This window comes from Cynocephalus volans, chromosome 1 (assembly GCF_027409185.1).
Source record: "Cynocephalus volans isolate mCynVol1 chromosome 1, mCynVol1.pri, whole genome shotgun sequence".
Lineage (NCBI taxonomy): Eukaryota > Metazoa > Chordata > Mammalia > Dermoptera > Cynocephalidae > Cynocephalus > Cynocephalus volans.
This window is the reverse complement of record NC_084460.1, coordinates 234,480,168-234,497,123: the sequence shown is the minus strand read 5'-3', so window position 1 is coordinate 234,497,123 and position 16,956 is coordinate 234,480,168. Positions and strand designations below refer to the sequence as shown.

General features: G+C 36.7%; 1 protein-coding gene across 3 annotated transcripts in view; it reads left to right on the top strand.

The window, feature by feature from the left end:
- Positions 1 to 270: 270 nt before the first annotated feature.
- Positions 271 to 16,956, top strand: part of TTC21B (tetratricopeptide repeat domain 21B) — a 95,601-nt gene continuing 78,915 nt past the window's right edge. For all 3 annotated transcript variants that reach the window (XM_063097786.1, XM_063097805.1, XM_063097795.1), the window contains exons 1-6: positions 271 to 403; positions 4,027 to 4,156; positions 4,249 to 4,359; positions 6,532 to 6,698; positions 8,808 to 8,930; positions 14,378 to 14,535. In XM_063097786.1, coding sequence (XP_062953856.1) covers positions 383 to 403; positions 4,027 to 4,156; positions 4,249 to 4,359; positions 6,532 to 6,698; positions 8,808 to 8,930; positions 14,378 to 14,535 — 710 coding nt within the window. In that variant the 5' untranslated portion in view covers positions 271 to 382. The remainder of the gene's footprint in view (positions 404 to 4,026; positions 4,157 to 4,248; positions 4,360 to 6,531; positions 6,699 to 8,807; positions 8,931 to 14,377; positions 14,536 to 16,956) is intronic.

Below are 16,956 nucleotides of genomic sequence, written 5' to 3'. Positions count from 1 at the left end.
TTATTCCTTAATACCATAGCCTTGGGCCCGCCCACCCACCGTCCTCCGATGGCCATTTTCCCGTTTGACCTTTTTATCCAGCCTATCCGGTCGCACCCCTTTCCCCAACTTCGTCCCTCCCGGGTCGCCCTCGCAGCCCTCCCTCCGGGTCCCCTCCGACGCCTGCTCCGCACCCCCCACCAATCCCTGCCGCAAGGGCCCGCCCCTTTCCGCCGGCAGCCAATGGCGGCGCAGCCCCGCCCCTCCCCGCCCTTCCCGCCGCGGCCCGGAGCGCGGGTGGGGTTGGGGCCTCGGCGGGACCCTGAGCCCCTGGCTCTTCCGCTGGGCTGCGACCCGCGCCTTCCCGACCCCTGCAGCCCCGCAGCCCGGCCTCGGGGCAGCCATGGACTCGGAGGAGCTGAAGGTGAGCAGGCGGGGGCCCAGACGAGGGTTGCTTTGACAGGTGGCGGTGGGCTGGGGGGCGTGGAGAGAGATCGGTGGCCTTCGGGAGGCCGTACTGCCCTTTGTGTCTTCGTTGCCCCGGCTCGTAGGCTGCCGCCAGCCTGGCAGGGTGGGCCCGTAGTTTACATCACCTGGTCGGCCTCCGTGGGCCCCACTTTGGAATCTTGAGGTCCGGGCCAGCCCTTCCGGCGCACTGCTTTCTGAGTTGCCGTTAGAGAGCTCGTCCCCACCTTGTTTGTTGTGTTTACTTTTACTTTTGCATCGTGTTTGCTGGAAGGCTCGAGTAGCCTATGACACTGCGCCTCCAGGTGCGATGTTTAAGTACCTACAACAAACTAGAGTCAGCTCTTCCACTGGACAGCAGAACGAGCACAGGTAGACTATAGGAAACCAGTTAAAGACACGAGGCTTAGAAGTGGAGGGGTCTTTGATTTTAGGGTGATGATGTTCTTTGTTTGTCACTAATCAATTCATTCAGCATGTGCTTTATGACGGTCCACTTAAATGATGATACGAAACAGAGACAAGAGACTTGAAAATAAAAGATGTTTCCTTTCAGATGATGGTCTTTATTCATTTGTTCACTGATTTACTCGTTCAACAAATATTTATGGAGGGTTCAAAGTATATCCATTAGAAGCTGGAAATACTGATGAGCAGAACTGAACAGTCCCTGCCTTCACAGATCTTAGTCTGATGCTGGAGAAAAACCTTAATGCATTCAACAAATGTTTATTGAATGCCTCCTGTGTATCTGGCAGTATTCTAAGCACTGCAGATGAGCAATAATAAAACTAAGAAAAACCCTTTCAATCTTGAAGCTTGCATTTGAGGAGGAAGCGTCAGACAATAAGATGAATAAAATGTGTACCCTGCGAGATGGTGGTCTTGGATGAAGGACAGTTGGCAGTGCAGGAGGTTAGGGAGTGCTCGTGTCTTGTTTTTTTGCCTGAGTTTTTACATTATTCTTCTGTCTTACATTTTTTAACCCCCTTTATCCTGTGCACTGCCACCTAAATGAACTCTGATAAAAACACTTTAATGCTAAAAATGTGGCTCCTCATCAAGTTTAACTCTTTATTATGAGACTGTTCTTGACCCTACCATCCTGTCTAATGTCATCATCAAGTACTTTCTGTCTTTTTTAAGCACCATGAACAAGGAATAGCGCTTCCTTTAGGGGCCAGATAGTACATATTTTAGGTTTTGTGGGCCATAGGGTCTCTGTCACATCTATGCTGCAATTCTAGCGTGAAAGCAGCCATAGACAATACTTAAACAAATGAGCATGGTTATGTAGCGATAAATCTTTATTTATGAACACTGAAACTTGACTTTCATATAATTTTCACATTGTGAAATATTTTTCCTCTCTTTTTTCTTTTTTTCCAGCTGTTTGAAATATAAGAACCATTCTTAGCTCACTGGCCATACAAAACCAGGCGTTACGGCCCAGCAGATATGGCCCACAGGCTGTAGTTTGCCAGCCCCCTGCTCTAGAATGTGGAATGGCTTTTAGCCCTCTCCATCATCACTGTCATCCCCATGTGCCACTGCTTATTTCTTATTCGTGTGTTGTTGCAGTTCCTCTGCCTGGCATGCTCCTCTGCCTGGCTAACTCCTATACCTTCGTTAAGAATCATGAAAACAAATAGGAAGGGGGTGTGTGTGAAGGAAGAGTGAGGGGTTTGCAATTCAAGAGTCAGCTCTGAAATCCTCCCCAAGAATCTTTCCCTTAATTTTACCCTTCCTTCCTCCCCACCCCACCCTCAGTTAACAAGGCTGTCTAAATGTTATTATCCTACATTCCCAAAGCAGATTATAAACTCTTTTCTTACATTTACTACATTGTATTTCAGTTAGTCTTTAGATTACAGTCTCATCTGAAAAAATGGAAACTTTTCTGGGACAGGGACTTTGTTGAACTAAACAACCTAACCTGAACTAAGGCAGAGGAAATAGGTATGGAGAGGTAGACTTAGAGAAATAGAAGAACCTAATGACTGTTAGACTCAGGGGGACTGAGCAAGTGGGAAGGGAGGATTCCATGACTCAATTTCTGGCTTGAGTGGCAAGTGGCAAATGGAATTTCGCCTGTATGTCTGAATCTGAAGCTTAGATGGGAGGTTTTGGCTGGATACGTTGTTTTTTATTTCATCAAACATATAGAGTTTGGAGGAACTTTATTTTTTTTCCCCCAAGGATAGGAATTTTACCCTGTGATTTCTTAATTAATCCTCACAACAACCTGTAAATTTGCTTTACTAACAACTAACAGCATTTTACAGATGAGCAAACTGAGGCACTGTAAAGTGGACCAAAGACTTGAGACCAGGTCTTTCACCTTTGAATCCATGTCCTTTTTATGGTACCATGCCACTGCTTTTCAGGAGGAATTTTGGTGCTGAGTGATACTCAATGCTAGACAGAGGTCAAGTAAGATAGTATTAAAAGTGTCCTTGGTTTTGGCCAACAAGGGATCATTTGCAACCTTAGAGAGTGGCTGCAGTTTACTGAGATGTGCTTTGAGGGGTCTGGGAGATGGGATGTGGACCACACTTTCAAGAAATGTGACTAAGAAGGGGAATAAAGAGCAGTAACCACAAGGAAGGAAGCAGAGTAAAAGTTACAGAGAACATTTGCCTAACTGATCTAGAGGACATGGACTGTAGCACTCCAGAAACAATAAACTGTGAAACAGAGCTGTCTAGGCATCTTTGTATTTCAGACCTGTCAGTCAGCACTTCATCCATATTTCTTATTCCTGCTGAACCAGCCGGAGAGTCACCGTAGGTAGGTATGGGATGGCCCAAACTGGTTTCTGGAGGTGAATCATCTGTATCATAGTTGTGGTGAAAGTGTGGCTTCCCTCCTTGATTGAGTCAGCAGTCAAGCCTTAGATATGATCCTGAGAAAAATGGTGTAAAGCACAGGTCCAATTAGTCAGAACTTAGTGTCTCCTGATAGCAGTTTTCAGTCTTACAAATTGTAATAATATAATTTTGAGAAAAGCTTAAAGTCATTTCCATTGAAAAAGTTTATTTTACTGATGATTATTTTTTGTAGAACTCACATAGAAAACAAGTAAGATAACATTTGACATAAATTGCTGAGTTTAATTTATCATTACTTGGTAATGCTATAATAACAAAATAGCTATTTAAAAAGATTTTTTTATTTAAAGAAACCTATGGTCTGGCAATGGAAGCCTCTTGTCTTTTTTTTTTCCTGTTATTTTTATTCCTGTTGTTTGATTGTTTTCCTGTTTTCTAAAACCTTTAAGAAAATGTGGAAAAAAGAAAAGAGGTGTAAATAGCTTGATTGCAGTACTGTTAACAAAAAATTTAGGAAAGAAGATTGAAATTATTAGAAAACATTGAATTATTTCAATAGTTTTGTGTTCATTCTGTTTTTCAATCTTCAGTATTGAGTAGCACTCACCTTTAATACTGTTTTAATGAACTTAAGAAAAAAATCACATTACCTAAGCTTTAGATTATTCCAGATTTCAGATTAATACCTGCTGCTTAAAGTATTTCAGAATACCAGAATCTCTTTTAACATTTAGTCATTATTTCCTTTTAGACATTGATTAATTACTATTGTCAAGAGAGATATTTCCATCATGTGTTACTTGTTGCCAGTGAAGGAATTAAGAGGTATGGCAGTGACCCAGTCTTCAGGTTTTATCATGCCTATGGTACATTAATGGAAGGTATGTGCTAATTATTAAACATGTTCCATAAGTTTAAAATTCTTGCTTTGTGCTAAGAACAGTTTTTCTCACGTCATAATCTTGATTTTCAGGTAAAATTCAAGAAGCTCTTCGAGAATTTGAGGCTCTTAAAAATAAACAAGATGTGTCACTTTGTTCTCTAATTGCACTGATATACGCCCATAAAATGAGTCCTAATCCAGGTATAGTATTTAAGTACAATGCTTAGGAGAATTTATCCTATTCTATTTATTTTGATTTTTCTCAGTTACCATAACATTCAGTCTGATCATACTGTATTACATATTGTTTATAGGTACTAGTGTGTGTGTGTGTGTGTATATATATATATATATATATAATATAAGTTTTATCTTCTTGACAAGATTAGAAATTCATCAAGCACAAGAAACATGTCCTATACTACTTTCATATTTCTTATATTCTACGGAAGAGGTTCTATTTGCATATAAGGATTGAGTTAACTTAAAGGTGAATGTTATCATCAATTGTTATACCAGAAAAAAGCAGCCAAAAAAACAGGTATATACATAAATTGCTCTGCAACAGCCAACTTTACAATTTGTTATGTGCAAGTACTGTATAAAGCTATATGCGGTTTATCTCTTCTATATATTAAGCTTCTTGAAGGCCTTTACATCCCCCATGGGGGCTAGCTCTTGGAAGATATTCAGTAAATTTTTATCCATTAACAGTTTGAGAAATATGACTAGGTTATATAAGGAACCTTATGCATAAGCCAGCAATTAAAGTTGTGTGAACTGTCTTAGCGTATAGTGTTACTTACTGCTGAAGCAGAAGAATATCCAAATTATAGGATATTCTGAAATATATATATATATTTTTTCAGCAATAACTAATAGGATTGTAAATATAGATCCTGTTCAAATAATTAGACAGTAAACAAATGTCATAGAGTAGTTTTTTAAATGTCAGAAAAGAACTTTTTCTTAAGCAAAGTATCACATACCTCCTTCATTCCACACAGGCACAAATCAATAAAAAGTTATTTAAAGTAAACAAATTAACAATTATGTGCTTTCTTTCTGCAAGGGAGTGTGTCAAATACAATTAGAAGATACAAAAAAATTATATTAAGTGATCCACGACATCAGTTTATAATCTAGCTGAAAAAACAAAATTTACAATGAGTAAATTCCAATGTTACTATTAAATAAAATGATTTTAAAAAAAGAGAAACCAATGAATCCATAAATAATTGAAATTGTTATGTACTATTAATCCATAGGAGTAGGCTGGGAAAGCTTTGTGAGAGATCAGGACTTAATCTGGTCTTTGAAGGATAGGTGGAATTTGAATATGAAGAGTGTTGGCCAGACAGGAAATGGATGGGCAAATACTTGGAAGTGGTTCAGGCTTACGATCTTCTACAGATCCCCTTTCTCTGTGTTCCAGTGGGCATGTGGTTAGCTGGAGCAGAGAATTTACATAGGAGAACTGTAGTCAATAAGCCTAAAGGAAAGAAATTAGTACAAAATATTTACTTTCTACAATCAAGTTTTCATTTAATTGGTTGTTCCCAGCACTATTGATTCTGTTGGGAAATGTGATTTCCAGGATGCTGAAAAGGTGGAGACAGAAATATTATTTAGAGACATCTGAGTACTAACTCTGTTTTCCACAGTAGATGATGCCGAATGGACTTGAGATTTAGTAGGGACCCAGATGTCTGTATATATTGCCTAGGAAAGGCCTAGATTGTTAGTGTACATTCTTTCTGAATGTTGTATAGGCCATAATTATAAAAAGACAAATTGAGATCTGGCAACAATCAACTTTGTGCAGATAATCCCCAGCTAACTGATGCCCCATTAGGGATGTGATGGAAATCTGGCTGAAAAGTTATACTTTTTAAATTTAAAAGTGATACTTGATTCAGTTATTAGAAAATTTGTGCTTGGAATAACTTGAGTATATGTTTCTGCTTTTTAGCTACAAATTTTATGAAATCTAACTGCAAATCAAGTATTTCTGAAGAAAATTTAGCATCTTAATTGAGATGTGCTGTAAGTGTAAAATACACACCAAATTTCAAAGATTTTGTAAGAAAAAGAATGCCGTCTTTAATTATTATATTAATTATGTATTGAAATAATATTTTGGATATATTTGGTTAAATGAACATTATTAAAATTAATTTTACTTGTTTCTTTTTACTTCTTTGATGGGGCTACTAAAAAATTTTAAATTACGTATGTGGCTTGAATTTTATTTCTATTAGACAGTGCTAATATAGAGAGAAGAACTAAATTCTTTGCCCTGTTAATCACCTGACCTATTATAAACTGTTGATCTAAGTTTAATTTTCATTTAATGTTGTTTTCCCCTCCCAGACAGAGAAGCTATTCTGGAATCAGATGCCAGAGTGAAGGAGCAACGTAAAGGAGCTGGACATAAAGCTTTATACCATGCAGGCCTATTTTTATGGCATATTGGTCGCCATGAGAAAGCAAGAGAATATATTGACAGAATGATCAGAATATCAAATGGTAGTAAAGAGGTAGCTGTTTTTCTTTTTTTGAAATAATATTAAAGGAAGCTTATGTTATTTATATATTCAATAGCCTCTGTCTAGTTCTTTGTTATTGTCTACTCTACTTTCACTTTATAAATAATAGCCTTGTTTTAATATTATATGATAAAATAAGCATTCTCTAAGGTTGTTTATTTTTATGCTATTAACTCTTGAAAAGATCCTGATTCCTTCCCTCACTTTTTCTCTTTCCTTTTTCCTCCTCCCTCATTCCCTCCTTATCTCTTTACTTCCTTCCTTCTCTCTCTCCTTATTGAACAGCTCTAGATACAAGGCACCATTGTTTGCTTTACTTTCAGAATGAGTCATCAAGTAGTGGCATAGAACACATACAGCTAAGATTGTGAGAAAAATTACAAATGATAGGAGAGAGATGTGATTGAAATTCACAAGAAAATTGAAGCTAACATTAATTTCATGCTTACTTTGTGCTCCGCAATATTTTAAGTTCAGGAGAGACCACATCTATAAATGTTAGGGGAATGAAGAATTTTTTGAAGGAAGTAGCATTTGAGCTAAAACATGAAAGATTATGGAAAAGGGAATTAGATACTTCCAGGGGGGAAATAGTAGATAGAAATGAGACATGTTGATTCTGGGTGCAGTGAGAACCTGACATTTGATGGGAACACAGCACACATAAATGAAGAGGGTGGAAGAAAAGCTTAGAGAGGCAGATTGGAACAAATTGAAGGATCTTGACTTCTAGATACAAATATTTGTATCTATTTGATAGGCATTGAGAGGCCATTGAAGGTTTTTAATGATGGGAGTGCAAATGTAAATTTATTGAACAGTAGTTCATAGGATGAAATGGCATGGGGAAAACTAGAATGCAGGGAGAAAAAAGTGGTACTTTCTGGGAGAAAGTTTTGATGAACTACTCTCAAAATATTGCACAGTGAGTACACATTTGAGAATTATTAAATACCCATAGGACTTATCAACTGAAAATAAATAGTTGGGGAAAGACAGTGAAGTGTTATATCTTAGGGATGTCTGAGGTTTTAAGCCTCAATAATTCAGGAGTTAACATGAACAGAAAACTCGTCAGGATGAGATGCTAGTTCTGGAAGGAGGTGACTTGTCTTAGGGCATGCTGTATCTCAGGTGCTGGCAGAACTGAGGTGGAGATGGCAGATGAGTATTTGGAAAAGAAGAGAAAAATTTAGAAGAGATTTTGGGCTAGAAATATAGGTTGGAAATCATCCATACAGTGACAGTAGTTGAAACCATTAAGATGACACTGATCTAGTGAGTGGAAGTGGCATTGGTTAAGATTCTTATCTGTATTTTCAGGTGAATTAGTAGGTATGTCGAGTATGTTACAGGCTGGAAATACTGGGAGGTAAATATTAATATTAGTTAAAGGTTTATAAATTTGTGAATTCACTTAGATCTCTTTTAATAATAGCATATTTCTTAATTTTTTATTTGACATTAAAAAGAGAAATAAACCATCAGTTTCCGTGTTCTTTCCAATCCTACATATCCTAACCCATTGGTCCACCAACATTTATAAAGGTAGATATCCATGATTTCTTCAGTTTTTAATTTCTCAGTCCATTTTTCCTTTCATTTGAAACTCACTGAACTAGTCACAGAGGTTAAAAAGATAGTTGTCAAATTATCTGAATCTTTAATATATGTGAAGCAAGACATCTTCCTGTTTTTCCATCTTAGTTCATGTGGTCTGTTTGCCCACAAATAGGCAACATATCTTTATTTATATATTGAATTACCTGTTTAACAATTATTAATAATAATTTACTAGCAAAGTTTCAGAGAAGAATATTGGTTTTAGCATTGATGGGGTATTTGACAAGCTTCTTATTACTAATATTTAGCCCAATAATGATCTTAAAGGCTGAAATTCATAATATAGTCCCCAAGACTCTAGACTGGCTCAAAAGCAATTTTACTGCACAGAATTTTTTTGTTCATAACATTATTTCATAGAGTTCTTTTTGTTATTAATTATTTTAAAAAGACATTAAAGTTAGCTCTTTCATCAACATTTATTTCTTTCATTTCTAAAAAACAATGGAAGTATGATTAGAATTATTTATTTTACAGGGACAGGTTTTGAGAGCGTGGTTTGATATTACAAGAGGAAAAGAACCTTATACTAAAAAGGCATTAAAGTATTTTGAAGAGGGATTACAAGATGGAAATGATATTTTTGCTCTGCTGGGTAAGGTGAGTTGGAGTTAGGGTGAATAAATCATGTTTCAAAATTTATTCATAATTGAAACTCAACAAAACTAGCTCAAAAAAAGACTATAATTTTTATGTTACTGTTGTCAACTCTCAGCTGTAAGAGGGACTTGCATTTCTGTAGAACATTGAACAGTAAACTGGAGAAATGTATTCTCTACCAAGTTCCTTGTTGTTGTTGGTTCATGCATTCTGTGGACCTAAATCAAAGCTGTCAAGATGGAAATAGTTTCATAAAGGTTTACTGAAAGCCATGCTTGAGCATTGACTTGGGAAACACAAGCCAACAGAGTTGGGAAGTGCTCCGAAGTCAATTACAGGCTGGAAAGATTTTATGGGAAAGTTTGGGGACTCCTCATACTGGAATGTCCCATTTTCATTGGTGGGTAAAATACAAAAGTTATAATTATTGGCTACAGGTTACAACATATGGGCTAGAAATGTCTACCAGCAGAACTGTCAGTGAACTTGTATGTCAGTATGCCTCAGCTACTCTCAAAAACAGCTCACGGTTTCACTTAAAGTCAGTATGTTATACATTAATTGGTACATCAACAATTTCTGGAACTTACACAGATTCTTTACTTAGGAGCAAGATGTCGGCATCAAATCATAATACCTTTCCCCAAGGCAATTAGGTCTCAGGCATCCTGCTTGAATACACAAAATTTTATCACATTCTTTCCTCAAAGGACATTTATTTTATGTCTAATAGGTGCGAGACAACTCTAGATACTAGGGAGATACCCTGAGCAATATGAAACCTGCTTTAATATTCTACTAGTGGAGACAGACAATAAACAAAATAAGTAAATTATAAAATATATTAGAAGGTGATAAGTACAATTGAAAAATAAATAAAGCAGGGAAAGAGGGGAGGAGAGCTGGGTTATGAACTTGCCGTTTTAAATGAGGTGGTCAGAGAGAGTAACATTTGAGCAAAGACTTGTGGGAGGTGAGGGTTAAAGTGCTGTGGGCATCTGGGGGAAAGCATTGCCAATAGAGGAGTCAGCAAGTTCACATACCTTAAGGCATGATCAGGGCATATCAAGGAGGCCAGGAGGCCAAAGTAGAATGAGTGCAGAGAGTAGACATGAAGGCTGGAGGGAGGAAGGTGGGTGTGGGGGTGGGTGAGCATGGGAGAGAGGACAGGTGAGCCTATTCTGTAAGGCCTTTGACTTTTACTTTGAGTCAGATAGATTGGCAGCCAGTGAAAAGTTTTGAACAGAGAGATAACATGATCTGACTTACATTGTGAGGGATGAGCAATTGAAAGAGTCTAGAAATCATCTGTGGGTGGAAATATTTAACTTAGACCCTTTCTTCAGTCTCCACTGATGCCTTCTGAATGCCTTAATTTTTTTCTTTTTTTCAAATTTTTGATTCGGCAAAAAGAAATGAAATTTATATGTTAGGAAAAACAGTTTACAACACCATGCTCTAACCAACTGAGCTAACCAGCCAGCCCAGGAAAAACAGTTTATTAGGTAAGCAATTATTTGGGAAGATAAAAAAGAAAAAGAGAAGAAGATTAGTATTTTGGCTATCGTTAATGTCCCCACATCACTCTAATCCCTACCTGGTAGGGATTTACCTTTTTCTTCCAATACTCAAGATTGGTGTAAATTTTTTTTTCTGATACGACCCTGTCTTAGTCCATTTTATGCTGCTAAACCAGAATACCTGAGACTGGATAATTTATAAAGAACAGAAATTTATTTCTCACTATTCTGGAGGTTAAGAAGTTCAGGATCAAGGCACCAGCAGGTTTGGTGTCTGGTAAGGGCCCTTTCTCTGCTTCCAAGATGGTGCCTTAAATACTGCATCCTCTGGAGTGGGGGAGGAGGAATGCTGTTCTTCACATGGCAGAAGAGTAGAAGAGAGCAAACTGTCACAAGCTCTTTTTATAGTGGTATTAACCTATTAATAAGGGCAGAGCCCTCATGACCTAAGCACCTTCCATTAGGCCCCACCTCTCAACACTGTTACATTGGGGATTAAGTTTTAACATGAGTTTTGGAGGGGACAAAAACATTCAAACCGTAGTATACCTGTTCCAATTATGTACTTATTTTTCAGCTAATTCAGCAGAGGGACTGTGTTAGTCTAATCCCAACTAGGAATGATGTGAACCGAATACATAGCAAACTTAGTTTAGTTTAATATGGTACTTTGCATTCGCCTGGGAGGTCTAAGAAAGAGTATTTGTTGTGGACACACGTAAGGTAGCATGTGTTTTGTTTTGCAGTACCAGCTGTTTAGGTAGATTCTAAGGACAAATGTAATTTTAAAAATATCTACATTAATCTCTTTACAATTGTCAATTATTTAGAAACTTAAATACTAATTGATTCTGACATAGTGCCATCTTTGGGTGGTTCTCATACTTTCCTTTAATTATATGGGAATATAACCTCAAACTGATCTCAAGTATCGCAGTTTTACTACAGATCTATTTAGATTGAACGCTCATTTTTAACTGAGATACACTAGGACTAAATTTATTCCTGATAAGTGATAAGTGTGCTGCATTATCTGTTTCTAATTTACTAACTGTATTTCTAGCTTTATTTTTTCTGACTGTAAAAGTAATACATGGACATTATTTTTAAAAATTCAGAAGTTGTAGTAATATTTGAATGAGAAAATAAGTATCACCACTGTAAATAACAAGTTAAACTATTGTATATGACATTTAATCATTTTAGTAAATACGGAGCTACGTATTTGCATAATTACTTCTAATGACTACCTAAAATTTTATTGAATTGATATACTATAATTTAGTTACTCTTCTGTGGACATTTGGGGTTATTTTAATTTTTTTTGTTATAAACAAAAAATTCTATCACAAATATCACCTACATGTTTCCTTGTGATCTTCTCCAATTATTTTTTTTATTCTTTTATTATGAGTATATTCATTTTTACAAATCATAATTATTTTTCATGCCCCTTGCTCAACCAATCATGCTCCAACCCCCTCCATCCCCCAATCTCTAGTATCCTTAGGTTTGTTCTCTCCTTCTGAAAGTTTAATGTATTATAGTGGTCTTTTCCTTCTTTCTTTCTTTCATTTATCTTTTCTTCTCTCTCTCTCTCTCTTTCTCTCTCTCCTTCTCTCCTTCCCTCCTTCCTTCCTTCCTTCCTTCCTTCCTTCCTTCCTTCCTTCCCTCCCTCCCTCCATCCATCCATCCATCCATCCATCCATCATCCATCCATCCATCTATCCATTACTCAGTTTGAGTGAGGACATGTAGTATTTCTCTTTTTGTGTCTGGCTTATTTCACTTAACATAATTTTCTCCACACTCATCCATGTTGCTGCTTTGTGCTCCATGTTTTGTTGCTCCATGTTTCATTCTTTTTTATGACTGAGTAGTATTCCATTGTGTATATATACCATGCTTTCCTTATCCAGTCATCTGTGATCCAGTCATCTATAGAAAAACATAAAGACTCTACCAAAAAACTCTTAGAGCTGATTAACGATTTCAGTAATGTTGCGGGGTACAAAATCAACACCCAAAAACCAGTAGCGTTTTTATACTCCAATAATGAACTAGCACAAAAAGAAATCAAGAAAGCAAAATCATTTACAATAGTCACCAAAAAAATAAAATACCTAGGAATCAATCTAACCAAGGAGGTGAGAGATATATACAGTGAGAACTACAAAACTCTACTGAAAGAAATTAAAGAGGACACAAAAAGGTGGAAAGACATTCCGTGCTCTTGGATTGGAAGAATTAACATTGCGAAAATCTCCATACTACCCTAAGCAACCTATAGATTCAATGCAATCCCCATCAAAATACCAATGACATTATTCACAGAAATAGAAAAAAAGTCCTAACATTCATATGGAACAACAAAAAACCCTTAATAGCCAAAGCAATCCCAAGCAAAAGAAGTAAAGCCAGAGGCATAATACTACCCTACTTCAAATTATATTACAAAGCTATAGTAACCAAAACAGCATGGTACTGGCATAAAAGCAGATTCTCAGACCAATGGAACAGAATAGAAAACCTGGAATCAACCCACATACTTACAGCCAACTGATCTTTGACAAAGGCAACAAGAATATACATTGAGGAAGGGACTGCCTCTGCAATAAATGTTGCTGGGAAAATTGGACATCCATATGCAAAAGAATGAAACTGGCCTGTACCTCTCACCATTTACCAAAATCAACTCAAAATGGATTAAAGACTTAAATATAAGACCCAAAACCATAAAATTATTAAAAGAAAACGTAGGGGAAACACTCCAGGAAGTAGGACTGGGCAAAGACTTTATGAATAAAACCCCAAAAGCACAGGCAACAAAAGAAAAAATAAACAGATGGGATTATATCAAACTAAAAAGCTTTTGCACAGCAAAGGAAACAATCAACAGAGTGGAAAGACAACCTACAGAATGGGAGAAACTATTTCTAAACTATACATCCAACAAGGGATTAATATCCAGAATATATAAGGAACTCAAACAACTTCACAGTAAAAAAAAAAAAAAAAAAAAAAAATCCAATTGAAAATGGGCAAAGGGGCTGAATAGACATTTTTCAAAGGAAGACATACAGATGGCCCACAGGCACATGAAAAAATGCTCAACATCACTAATCATCAGGGAAATACAAATCAAAAGCACATTGAGATGGCATCTCACCTCAGTTAGACTGGCCATTATTAAAAAGACTGAGAATAACAAATGCAGGTGAGGATGCAGAGAAAAGGGAACCCTTGTACACTGTTGGTGGGACTGTAAATTAGTGCAGCCATTATGGAAAACAGTATGGAGTTTCCTCAGAAACTACAGATAGAACTGCCATATGATCAAGGAATCCCACTTCTGGGTATATACCCAAAGGAATGGAAATCATCGTGTCGAAGGGATACCTGCACTCCCATGTTGACTGCGGCTCTATTAACAATAGCCGAAATATGGATCCAATTATTTTCTTAAGATAGTAACTAGAAGTGAAAATGTTGAAGTAGAGGGAGTTGTTTGAACTTTATTTGCTTGTTCTTTAAAATCATATTTAACCTGAAAGTAATTTTTTAAAAAAGATATAAAATCTCTAAAATCCCCAGGAAATATTTCATTTTAAAAAGATAATTTTTCTGTTCTGAATACAACCAGTCTTTGTTGTTTTTTAAAATATTTTTAAAAATTTTATTCTGTAATCGTATTTATCACCTACTAAAAGTGGATTATAAAACAAAATTTTTTATGTAAAATATTTTTTATTCTCTGACTTTAAAATGTTTTGATAAAAACTTATTTTGTTTTTTCTCATTATAAAGGATAATTACTACTTAATGAAAAGTCAGAAAATATTAAATACTAGTATTCTACCTACTCCAGCTTATGAGAACCTTGATATGTAAGATCACAGTTTGGTGTCACTTTTTTTCTCCCATTAGGCACAATGCCTTGAGATGCACCAAAATTATTCAGGTGCCCTGGAGACTGTGAACCAGATAATTGTGAACTTTCCAAGCTTCCTTCCCGCTTTAGTAAAGAAGATGAAATTACAGCTAGCCTTGCAGGACTGGGACCAGACCATTGAGACAGCACAAAGGTTAAGTAAAAAACAACACAAATATCTTTGGATCTGGGTTATAATTTTGAAGAAAAAGGAAAATCTGTGTGCATTTTTTTTTGTCTTAAGCTTTAATTTGATTTTTTCAAACAGAATTGAGGAATCACTTAAAATCATATTGCTTTTAAAAATGCAATTTATTAATGTGCATAAATATCTGAATACCTGTTCTAAGACCGATGGCCTTTTTAGGCAAATGGACAAATACCCCTGCCCTCGTGAAGCTTATATTCAAGTGAGAGGAACCATATACTAAGCAGACCAAATAAGTAGATAATGTAATATGTTAGAAAGTTATAAGTGCTACAAAGAAAAGGTCGAGCAGAAAAGTGAAATAGGGAGTGTTGTGGCATTTGAGCAAATACCTGAAAAAGGTAACGGAGGAAGCCATTAGGCATCTGGGTGAAGACTTTCCAGAAAGAGGGAAAAGCAAGTGCACAGACCCTGAGTCAGGAACACACATGAGGAGTGGGAAGCAGTAAGAGAGAGGAGTAGGGGTGAGGTGGAGAGGAGGGTGGGAGGGAGCCAGTGCCAGGTCAGGAGAGGTCTTGTGGGCCATTGTAAAGATCTGGGGTTTTATACTGAAGTGGGGAATCATTAGAGAGTTTCGAGCAGAGGAGTGCCATGGTCTCAATTACATTTTAAAAGAATTACTCTGCTGTGGGGAAAGAGCAAGGCCAGAAGCAGGGAGACCCTCTTGTGAGCCGTTGCTGTAATCTGAAAGAGCAGTGCTGGCAGCAGGGTCAGCATGGTTCTGGTGGAAGTGCTTTATAGAGGGATTGGAATCTGGATGTGCTTTGACCAGGAAGGTGAGAGAAAGAATAGTTGAAGATAATTCCGAGGTTTTTCACCTGAAAAACTACAATAACAGCAATGATGATGATGACAATCTGTTGTAAGGTGCTCAGAGTGCCTAGCACACAGGAAGTGTTATTTCTCCCAACGACAACCCTAAGAGGTAGGTACTATAAGTAACTATTTTGACCATAAATAAACTAAGGAATAGAAAAAGGTTAAGTAGTTTATCCAAAGGCACACAGCTAGTTAGTGGTGGGGTCAGGATTCAAATCCAGAGCACTGTAGTACCCAAGTCCGTGTTCCTAAACACTACCTATACTAGAGGATGGAGTTGTCTAGCAGAACAGGGAGACGATAGAATGAGAAGGTTTGAGGGGCAAGTAAAGAGATTAGTTTTGGACATATTAAGTTTGAGATGCCTATTAGAAATCAAAGTAGAGATGGATGTACCAGTAGACAGTTGATGTCTGACTCTGGAGTTCTAGACAGAGGTCTGGGCTGGAGATAAATATTTTGGAGTCACAGGTATATAGATGCCATTTAAAGTTATGAGATTGAGAATAAACCTGAGTTGTAAATCACTACTTTCTGACTAACAAATAAATTCAAGTCACTAACACACTATTGAAATTACAAAAAAAGTAAATTTCATAGGTGGTAAAAATCTGCTTTTAAAATCAGTATGTCTCAATAGAACTCATGCAAGTATTTGGCAGGATACTTTCAAGGTACAGAGAAAGCTTAAATTACACAGGAAGTCAGCTTTACTTAAATATGGAGTAAAGTTTGTAGTCTTAGAATCTTCCAAATAAGTGCATGCAAGCATGCCAAGTTTTTATCCATGTCTGACAAAATATTAATGGCTATTTTGGGACCTAACATCTTGGCAGCATCTTCATTAACATCTTCTATCATTTCCGTTAAGATTTTTCATTAACAACTGTTCATTTTATTGTTTATATATCAATAGAGGGAAAAAAAAATAGTTCCCTAAAGTTCTTTTCACATCCCAAGGTAACTAGTAATATTTTTTTAACCTTTTTATTATGGACAATTTCAGACATATGTAAAGCAGACAGAATAGCATAATGAAGCACCCTTATTCGTTTTCTGCTCCCAGCTACATCACCACATGGCCGAACCCCCATTTTCTTCCTCCATTTAGTTTCTATTTTGAAGCAAATTCACAACTCTATCATCTTATCTGTAGCTATTGCAGGATGTATAGCAAAATAAGATAATTATTTTTTCCTACAACATGATGACAATATCATCATCCCATCTAAAATAAAGTGTTTTTTTGATATTATCAAATATCCAGTCATGTTCAGATTTCTGATTACCTAATATTTGTTTTTTTTATTAATTGTTTTTTAATCAGGATCGAAATACGGCCCACGTGTGTGATTGGTTTATATCTTTTTTTTTTTTTTGAGTTTTTATTTTTATTTTTTTAATTTTATTTTGTCGATATATATTGTGGCTGATTATTGCTCCCCATCACCAAAACCTCCCTCCCTTCTCCCTCCCCCCTCCCCCCCAACATTGTCCTTTCTGTTTGCTTGTCATATCAACTTCAAATAATTGTGGTTGTTATATCTT